The following is a 10592-nucleotide window of genomic DNA, read 5'->3' as shown; positions in this document are numbered from 1 at the left end:
CCCTCTCTGTGTAATTGTTCTAAGTCACAGACCATGTCAGTAATAAGTCAAAAGGGCCATGACAGCCAGGCAGTTAGTATTTTAGAAGGGGAAGTCAGCATATGTATTTCTCTCTTGACAAGTACTCATTAAAGTATAACTAAAGGCAAAACTTTTTTTTATTAGTTTTGGATAGTGTAGAGAGGGATTAGACCCCCTGTCAGGTTCTACTGCTACCTGTGCACCCATTAAGGAGATTCGCTCTATTTGTCCTGTTTACCATTGTCATTGAAAGTGAAAGTAGAAAGAAAATCCCAAATTTTGTGTTGTCCCCAGAAAAGTAATAGGGGGGAAATCTTCCAATGGGGACACTAGTTCTGGTGACGTTAAAAGTCCCCAAAGAATTCCCTTAAAGCGGAGTTCCGCTTAAAAAAAAAAAAAAAAATTAAAAGTCATCAGCTACAAATACAGCTACAAATACTGCAGCTGCTGACTTTTAATAATCGGACACTTACCTGTCCCAGGGTCCAGCGATGCGGGGGAACGAAGCCCCGCTCCTCTCCCCCTCCTCTCTGCAGCACCGGCATTTTCACTGTGGGCGCCCGGCTGTGGCTTCACAGCTGGGCACGCACTGCGCATGCATGAGCCACACGCTGTGACTGGCCGGGCAATCATCTGGGATCTGTGACGTGTCCCAGATGATTACCGAGGGGGAGAGGTGAACTGACTTATGGAACTGCAGAGCCACAGGAGGAAGAGGGAGCTGGAACCCTAAAAAGAGGGTTTCCGCTCCCCCCCCAAAAAAAATGACATGCCAAATGTGGCATATCAGGGGGTCACCTTCCCTTAAAGCGGACGTTCCATTTTTGGGTGGAACTCCACTTTAACTTGCAGGGATTTCCTTTCACTTCCTGTTTGGTTATGGGACACAGGAAGTGAAGGGAAATCTCCCCAATGGGACAAAGATGGCAAAAATAAACCCTACAGGGGTTATAACCCTTCCTTGCTCTATCCAAAAAAAAAAAAAGGTTTTGCCTATCATTCTACTTTAATGAGGTGCTCTTGCTTGAAACTATATCAAAAATACAGCAAGCATGTTTTTTTTTCTATGAGTAGAGAAGAACTGCACCATAGTCACGTGGGTCCAGCTGATAATGACAACCACATAGTGGGTGTCATTGGTTTTAAAGATTGGTTCATTTTAAAGATTGGCCCAAACAACATTGCCCTTTTGCTGAACGTTGACATGTAAAATATTAATTTTTAAACCAACTCATACGGAACTCCTAAGAGTTCATCCCCACAACTGTCCATCTATTGCTTGTATATGTAGCAGTCCAGGGTGCAGTACAAACATCCATAATATAGGCAATGGCGGGTGGCACTTCTCTACCGCTGGCACAAACAGTTCCCGAGTTGTGTGCAGTGCAAAGCAATAATCCTTCCCACTCAAAAATCTGTGGCTAAATATTCCCCTGCACAAGGCTCTGTGTTGAAAGAATGTTATTTTATGTTCCACCTTTGACAGTCAGTTACCAACACTGCACACGATGTGCCTAACAATTACAGTATTAAAAAAAAAATGGGCAATGCCATTTTTAGAGGAAAAGGTTTATCTTGTGAATGAAACCTTCACCCTACATGTGATCACCGTGTCATAGCCGGCATAGTGATCACATGACCAGGAAGCTGAAACTGCCCGAAGGCTGCTACCTGCCATGATGTGTCTAACAAATACAGTATTAAAAAAAAAAAAAAAGGACAATGTCATTTTCAGAGGAAAAGGCTTACCGTATATACTCGAGTATAAGCCGAGTTTTTCAGCACATTTTTTTGTGCTGAAAATGCCACCCTCCGCTTATACTGGAGTCAAGCACTTTTCTGCAGCAGAGAGTGACATTTTCCGAACCAATTTTGGGGCCCCGTATCTTGGGGCCATTTGGTGCTAGGAACCCCAAATGTGGTGTGCAAACCCAGTGGAACTAGCATTACAACATATCCAAAGCTAGGGTTCCTAGCACCAAGTGGCCCCGAGATACGGGGCCCCAAAGTCGGTTCGGAAAATGCCATTCTCTGCTGCAGAAAAGTGCTTGACATTCCAAACCAACTTTGGGGCCCCGTATCTCAGGGCCACTTGGTGCTAGGAACCCCAGCTTTAGATATGTTGTAGTGCTCGTTCCAGTGGGTTTGCACACCAAATTTGGGGTTCCTAGCACCAAGTGGCCCCGAGATACTGGGCCCAAACTCGGTCAACTGTGTCCATCTGCAGCAATGTCATTTCGGGACCCTTTGGGTCCAGAGACCCCAAATTTTGGCTGCAGCTAGGGGGCATCTAGGAACCCTTAACTACCGAGTTTGAAGTTCGGGGGACCTATGGCTGCAAATGGGCACAGTGAGGCTACAAATGGGCATTGTTGACCCTCTTTTCTGCTTACAGTAGCTGCGCATTTCTCATCGTAGACTTATACTCGAGTCTATAAGTTTTCACAGTTTTTTGTGGCAAAAGTAGGTGCCTCGGCTTATATTTGGGTCGGAGTAAGAGTAGAAAGTAAAAAGAGGGGCATTGACATTTTCAGAGGAAAGGGCTTAATTTGTTAATGAAGCCTTCACCCTGCTGACATAGTGATCACATGATCAGGAAGCTGACACTGCAAAAGGCTGCTACCTGCACTGATGTGTTTAACAATTACAGTATTAAACAGAGGCATAATACCATTTACAGGCAAAGGGCTAATTTTGTGAATGAAGCGCTCCACCTGCATGTGATCACATGATCGGGAACCACTCTGATTGGATTTGTGGAACCAGAGCTCTCAATGCACAGTGAGGAACATTTGTGAGTATGAGTCAGTTGGCTTTATTGAGGTTCTGGGTCCTGCCCAGCCCGGATGACCCTGAAAGGAGGTCCGTGTCCAGGAACGATCACATCCGCCAAATTCAACAAAGTCCTCCGGCTCTTCTCTTGAACCTCTGTGTTTTCGCTAAGTTCCCTCCAAGAGTCCTCATCTCCCTCCCGCTCAAAGACATCTCCGGCCACAGCCACCATGCCGAGACTGGTGCCAGGAACGAGGAGGGTTATATCGCTGCCTGTGTGACCTGGCGTTGCCACCACCTTCAGCCCTTCCCCACCGGGCAGCAAGTAGGGTTCCCCTCCACGGAAGTTGTGATAGACGTAGGAGCCATCCCGCCACAGGTCGTACGACACCAGAATCTCAGCCTTTGGGAAGAGGTTGAGGTTGCCGGCATGATCTGAGTGTCCGTGGGTGCAGATTACGTGGGTGACATCACTGGGGGTCACGCCGTGGCCCTGGAGAGCCTCCAGGATAATATCACGGGACCACGGGCCACCAGTATCCACCAGGACGGTCAGCGGGCCACTGACGAGAGTGACTGAGCCATCAGCCTCGAAACGATCGGACCCAACATCTCTGCAGTACCCTTCCAGTAGGATATGGACCGAATGGGGGGAGCCGGGAATGTCATGGGTAGAAAGAGGGGACGTCACATACTGCAAGAGGAGATAAAAACAACAGGTCAGGACAGCCCAAAGTTATTATAACAGTTCAGCCTTAGGAAATATTGAGAATTGTCTGCTTATGTGGATTTAGTTACTGTGCCTAACTCCGGAGCCGAAATGTGGAGCCGAGAGGTCCATGGGAACCGGACGTGTTGACTAGATGGCCTCATGCTAGTTACATATGTTGGCTCCCAGGTCCTGAGTGTGTACCACAGCACACCTCCTAACGGTGGGCTATTATTTAACCCCCTCATGACTGGCCATTGTAATTAAACAGCTGGTCACAGGACCAACTGTTCTTCTGAGTGGATGCTTTAGAAATGTCTTTGTATGTCCTGCATGTGCACTGCCATTAGATCCATGCAGCTAGAGTGGATCTGTGCCGTGGGATCTCACAACAACTAAGCAGCTTGGTAAAAGATGAATGAAACATCCATCTGGCCTCCTATCCTAACCCCCTGTCCTTGAAAACATCCCCCTCTCCTATCCCCTTAAGGCTACATTCGCAGGGATGTTTAGTCACGGTACGATGTCATGGTGGACGGGACAGATCAGGGGTCTCCTGGCCTTTCAATCAAGGTATGATGTCATGGTGGGCGGGACAGATCAGGGGTCTCTTGGCCTTTCAATCAAGGAATGATGTCATGGTGGGCGGGACAGATCAGGGGTCTCCTGGCCTTTCAATCAAGATATGATGTCATGGTGGGCGGGACAGATCAGGGTTCTCCTGGCCTGTCGGGATGGTGTGATGTCATGGTGGGCAGAACAGATAGGGAGTCTCCCAGCCTGTTAAAGTATGATGTCATGGTGGGCGGGACAGATCAGGGTCTCCTGATCTGTCCCGTCCACATGACATCCTACCTAGATTAAAAGGCCAGGAGACCCCCTGATTTGTCCCGCCCACCATGACATCATGTCTTAATTGAAAGGCCAGGAGAACCCTGATCTGTCCCACCCACCATGACATCATATCTTGACTGAAAGGCCAGGAGACCCCCTGATCTGTCCCGCCCACCATGACATATCTTGATTGAAAGGCCAGGAGACTCCATATCTGTTCCACCCACCATGACATCACACCATGCCTGACAGGCCAGGAGAACCCCGATCTGTCCCGCCCACCATGACATCATATCTTGATTGAAAGGCCAGGAGACCCTGATCTGTCCCGCCCACCATGATATCATATCTTCATTGAAAGGCCAGGAGACCCCCCCCCTGATCTGTCCCGCCCACCATGACATCATATCTTAATTGAAAGGCCAGGAAAACCCTGATCTGTCCCGCCTACCATGACATCATACTTTTAACAGGCTGGGAGACTCCCTATCTGTTCCGCCCACATGACATCACACCATGCCTGACAGGCCAAGAGAACCCTGATCTGTCCTGCCCACCATGACATCATATCAAGGTATGATGTCATGGTGGGCGGGACAGATCAGGGTTCTCTTGGCTAAGGATGAGCTCTGGCGTGTTCGCACACTCCACGTGCAGAGCCCGCCAGGAAGTCGGCACTGCACTGCGCTAATCACAGGCAGTGAGACATTTCCCGATGTGCGGCTGCAGAGATCAGGAAATGTCTCACTGCATGTGATTAGCGCTGCGCCGTGCCGACTTCCTGGTGGGCTCTGCACGTGGAGTGTGCGAACACGCCAGAGCTCATCCTTACTCTTGGCCTGTCAGGCATGGTGTGATGTCATTGGTGATAGGATCGGTCTCCTGTTGTCATGGTGGGCGTAACAGTTCAGGGGTCTCCCAGCCTGTTAAAGTATGATGTCATGGTGGGCGGGGCAGACTGGGATTCTGAGATGCCTCAGGGGCCACCAATCTTGCAGAGAGGAAATAAGGGGCACTGAGCTGCTAATACGTTGGGCTGGTGTCACAGTGGCTGGAGCATTTGAACACAAAATAAAATCATTAAAAAAAGGTAACAAATGTCATTTCTAAAGCTGCTTTAAAAGAAAAAAAAAAACAACTTGTATTTGTCTGCGACACCCCATTGCCAATATTTTTGCTCCCTTCCTGTCTCCGTGACACCCATACAAGAAACAGGAAGGTCAGTTGTCGCCGGGGCACAGATATGAATAAAAACATTGCCAGAGGTTGTAACCCTTCCCTCGCTCCACCCCCAATGTGATGGTAATGAGAAAATGATCATGTGACCAGATAATAAACCCATCCCAGTGAATGGAGAGTGTTATGTCCTTGTAAACAAAGCCCAGTGCTGACATCTCCCAGTTACATTGTATCCATTCATCATCTCACCTCCATCCTGCGGCTGGACACTCACGGCTCACCACGTGACCCAGAGCCCGGCTAACCGCCTTCTGATTGGCCAATTGACTCATCCCTAGAAGCGCCTTCTAGAGGTTGAGTCCGATTGTCCAATCAGAAGGCGGGCTGCGGGCAGCCATACAAAACCCGCCATTCTGATTCTGTGTTCCCGCGCAAGCGCACTGCTGCCATAACAATTTGAGAATTTGACAGAATGATTTTCGTGTGTTGCACACGAAGACCGCGCAGGCGCGGTGCGGCGGCAAGAAGAGTTGGTGTAGTAGTTCATGACTTTTACGTCGCAATCCGACGTGCACTGTCGCGCGCGCATGCGCAGTACAAGAGTATGGCGGAACGCCGTCAGATTAGGCGCCTTTTACGCATGCGTGCCGCGGCTTTACGCTCTGCGTTCCACAGACGCGTTCTACGCCAGGTCTTGGAAGATACAGATAACACACCCGCAAATAATCACATGTGAACGAGTTGACGAGAAAAAAAAAAACGCAACAGAAAAACATATTTTATAATTGTACGAGAAGTGTGAAGGTTATATATATTTGTATGTATTTATTTATTTTTGGTCAGCTCGGCTGTAATATTATTTCGTCGCGGAGGTACAGGACCTTTGGAGGCACAACCGGAAGTTTACCTGGGAAGCGGAAGTGACCCAGGGGGTTGGTACAGGAGAGCTGCGGTGAGTACTGTAAGGGGTGGTGGAGTGCTTTGTACTGATATAATCATGTTTATATCTTAATACCAGTCTAATTCTGGATGTTATGTCTATGTATGTCGGTGTATGGTGGGCATTCAGTGATAGGAGTGTAGCATGCAGGAGGAAGGAGGGGTTGCATAGATAATACACTGTGGAAATCAGGGACCAGGTCTGGGAAGAGCTATTCACAAACTGGGGGAGCTGTTATGTTGGGTGCTGGGCGTCTTCCTCTGTATCCCCAGAGGTGTCATTTAATAGGAGGAAGGTCCAGGTGTCACCCTGGGACGGGACATACTAAAAGGAATGACAGAAACGAATGCCCATCGACTTTAACGGGATTCATTTGATATTGGGACCCTCCAGATACCCCATACCCACATCTCTGTTCAGGGACCTGCACCCTGTGTTATCCCTCCGTCCCCCCGAGACCGGTGTCACCGACCAACGCTTTCACCAGACAGGAAGTGAGCGTAGATCTGCAGCTGGTGACACACACACAGCCATAGGAATATAAAGAGGGTCTTCCCTTAAAATGTTTCTGTCTGTGTTGTTGTTGGAGGTCCCCCTCCCCTCCTCACTTCAGACACTGCAATTTCGCCTGCAACAAATTTTTTTTTTTTGGTGAGATACTCCCCATAGGAGTCTAAAGGGATGCAGACCCAGCAGCTTTCCTCATTAGAGCCCTGCAGTTGCATCAGCTGATTGATGATTATAAAAACCCCTCCCATTAGATGCACTCTGCATAGAGAAACAGCCTTTTTCTTCAGAGTGACAAATGGTAGGACTCTGCAAATATAGGCAGGACCATACACTTACACTGACTGAGTCTCCGGGACTTTTTACTGCTAAATCCCACTCAGTTCCAGACCTTTTTTTAAAAAAAAATTTTCAGTGATGTCTCCTATCCGTATATTATTCTTTTTAGCCTTTAAAGCTAATACCAATGTTTTTTAAGCCGGGTGTTACAAGCACAGGACCCAGCTTGCTCTGGATCAGCGTCATGGTGTGGGATGGCTGGCAACAACCAGTGACGCTTAAGGGCTAGGATGGATGGCATCATTCAGTGCTTCGGAGATGACAATGCATGACTCTAATCCAGGAGAGGTGCATGCTGGGTCTTCACCCCCATCATCTGCCATGTTGCTGGAGTTAAAGATATGGTTCTTATGTAACTGGGGGGCTCTGTGATGGGGGACTGTGTGATTGGAAGACTCTGTGATGGGGGACTGTGTGATTGGAAGACTCTGTGATGGGGGACTGTGTGATTGGAAGACTCTGCGATGGAGGAGTGTGTGATTGGAAGACTCTGTGATGGGGGACTGTGTGATTGGAAGACTCTGCGATGGAGGAGTGTGTGATTGGAAGACTCTGCGATGGGAGAGTGTGTGATTGGAAGACTCTGCGATATGGGGGGGGCTCTGTGTGATTGGAAGACTCTGTGATGGGGGACTGTGTGATTGGAAGACTCTGTGATGGGGGACTGTGTGATTGGAAGACTCTGTGATGGGGGACTGTGTGATTGGAAGACTCTGTGATGGGGGACTGTGTGATTGGAAGACTCTGTGATGGAGGAGTGTGTGATTGGAAGAATCTGCGATGGAGGAGTGTGTGATTGGAAGACTCTGCGATGGAGGACTGTGTGATTGGAAGACTCTGCGATGGAGGACTGTGTGATTGGAAGACTCTGCGATGGAGGACTGTGTGATTGGAAGACTCTGTGATGGGGGAGTGTGTGATTGGAAGACTCTGCGATGGAGGAGTGTGTGATTGGAAGACTCTGCGATGGAGGAGTGTGTGATTGGAAGGCTCTGCGATGGAGGAGTGTGTGATTGGAAGACTCTGCGATGGGGGAGTGTGTGATTGGAAGACTCTGCGATGGAGGAGTGTGTGATTGGAAGACTCTGTGATGGAGGAATGTGTGATTGGAAGACTCTGCGATGGAGGAGTGTGTGATTGGAAGACTCTGCGATGGAGGAGTGTGTGATTGGAAGACTCTGCGATGGAGGAGTGTGTGATTGGAAGACTCTGCGATGGAGGAGTGTGTGATTGGAAGACTCTGCGATGGAGGAGTGTGTGATTGGAAGACTCTGCGATGGAGGAGTGTGTGATTGGAAGACTCTGCGATGGAGGAGTGTGTGATTGGAAGACTCTGCGATGGAGGAGTGTGTGATTGAAAGACTCTGCGATGGAGGAATGTGTGATTGGAAGACTCTGCGATGGAGGAGTGTGTGATTGGAAGACTCTGCAATGGGAGAGTGTGATTGGAAGACTCTGCGATGGGGTGGGGGGCTCTGTGTGATTGGAAGACTCTGTGATGGAGGAGTGTGTGATTGGAAGACTCTGCGATGGAGGAATGTGTGATTGGAAGACTCTGCGATGGAGGAGTGTGTGATTGGAAGACTCTGCGATGGAGGAGTGTGTGATTGGAAGACTCTGTGATGGGGGACTGTGTGATTGGAAGACTCTGCGATGGAGGAGTGTGTGATTGGAAGACTCTGCGATGGGAGAGTGTGTGATTGGAAGACTCTGCGATATGGGGGGGGCTCTGTGTGATTGGAAGACTCTGTGATGGGGGACTGTGTGATTGGAAGACTCTGTGATGGGGGACTGTGTGATTGGAAGACTCTGTGATGGGGGACTGTGTGATTGGAAGACTCTGTGATGGGGGACTGTGTGATTGGAAGACTCTGTGATGGAGGAGTGTGTGATTGGAAGAATCTGCGATGGAGGAGTGTGTGATTGGAAGACTCTGCGATGGAGGACTGTGTGATTGGAAGACTCTGCGATGGAGGACTGTGTGATTGGAAGACTCTGCGATGGAGGACTGTGTGATTGGAAGACTCTGTGATGGGGGAGTGTGTGATTGGAAGACTCTGCGATGGAGGAGTGTGTGATTGAAAGACTCTGCGATGGAGGAATGTGTGATTGGAAGACTCTGCGATGGAGGAGTGTGTGATTGGAAGACTCTGCAATGGGAGAGTGTGATTGGAAGACTCTGCGATGGGGTGGGGGGCTCTGTGTGATTGGAAGACTCTGTGATGGAGGAGTGTGTGATTGGAAGACTCTGCGATGGAGGAATGTGTGATTGGAAGACTCTGCGATGGAGGAGTGTGTGATTGGAAGACTCTGCGATGGAGGAGTGTGTGATTGGAAGACTCTGTGATGGGGGACTGTGTGATTGGAAGACTCTGCGATGGAGGAGTGTGTGATTGGAAGACTCTGCAATATGGGGGGGGGCTCTGTGTGATTGGAAGACTCTGTGATGGGGGACTGTGTGATTGGAAGACTCTGTGATGGGGGACTGTGTGATTGGAAGACTCTGTGATGGGGGACTGTGTGATTGGAAGACTCTGTGATGGGGGACTGTGTGATTGGAAGACTCTGTGATGGGGGACTGTGTGATTGGAAGACTCTGCGATGGAGGAGTGTGTGATTGGAAGACTCTGCGATGGAGGAGTGTGTGATTGGAAGACTCTGCGATGGAGGAGTGTGTGATTGGAAGGCTCTGCGATGGAGGAATGTGTGATTGGAAGACTCTGCGATGGAGGAGTGTGTGATTGGAAGACTCTGCGATGGAGGAGTGTGTGATTGGAAGACTCTGCAATGGGGGAGTGTGTGATTGGAAGACTCTGCGATGGAGGAGTGTGTGATTGGAAGACTCTGCGATGGAGGAATGTGTGATTGGAAGACTCTGCGATGGAGGAGTGTGTGATTGGAAGACTCTGCGATGGAGGAGTGTGTGATTGGAAGACTCTGCGATGGAGGAGTGTGTGATTGGAAGACTCTGCGATGGAGGAGTGTGTGATTGGAAGACTCTGCGATGGAGGAATGTGTGATTGGAAGACTCTGCGATGGAGGAATGTGTGATTGGAAGACTCTGCGATGGAGGAGCGTGTGATTGGAAGACTCTGTGATGGGGGACTGTGTGATTGGAAGACTCTGCGATGGAGGAGTGTGTGATTGGAAGACTCTGCGATGGAGGAATGTGTGATTGGAAGACTCTGCGATGGAGGAATGTGTGATTGGAAGACTCTGCGATGGAGGAGCGTGTGATTGGAAGACTCTGTGATGGGGGACTGTGTGATTGGAAGACTCTGCGATGGAGGA

The 10592-nt window shown here is 49.3% G+C and overlaps 2 protein-coding genes across 3 annotated transcripts in view; one reads left to right on the top strand and one right to left on the bottom strand.

Annotated features, from left to right (window-relative positions):
• Window positions 1–2820: 2820 nt before the first annotated feature.
• On the bottom strand, window positions 2821–6091 carry MBLAC1 (metallo-beta-lactamase domain containing 1). The gene is made up of 2 exons (XM_073622864.1): window positions 5765–6091; window positions 2821–3487 (listed from the first exon to the last, which is right to left on the bottom strand). The coding sequence occupies exons 1-2, from the start codon at window positions 5768–5770 to the stop codon at window positions 2837–2839; spliced, it is 657 nt and encodes a 218-aa protein (XP_073478965.1). The 5' UTR covers window positions 5771–6091; the 3' UTR covers window positions 2821–2836.
• A 235-nt stretch (window positions 6092–6326) lies between these two features.
• Window positions 6327–10592, top strand: part of TAF6 (TATA-box binding protein associated factor 6) — a 47500-nt gene continuing 43234 nt past the window's right edge. For both annotated transcript variants that reach the window (XM_073622863.1, XM_073622862.1), the window contains exon 1: window positions 6327–6467. The gene's annotated coding sequence lies outside the window, so the exon portion shown is untranslated. The remainder of the gene's footprint in view (window positions 6468–10592) is intronic.

Source organism: Aquarana catesbeiana, linkage group LG03 (genome assembly GCF_042186555.1).
Source record: "Aquarana catesbeiana isolate 2022-GZ linkage group LG03, ASM4218655v1, whole genome shotgun sequence".
NCBI lineage: Eukaryota > Metazoa > Chordata > Amphibia > Anura > Ranidae > Aquarana > Aquarana catesbeiana.
Note: the sequence above shows the minus strand (reverse complement) of the source record. Positions and strands in the feature narration are given on the sequence as shown.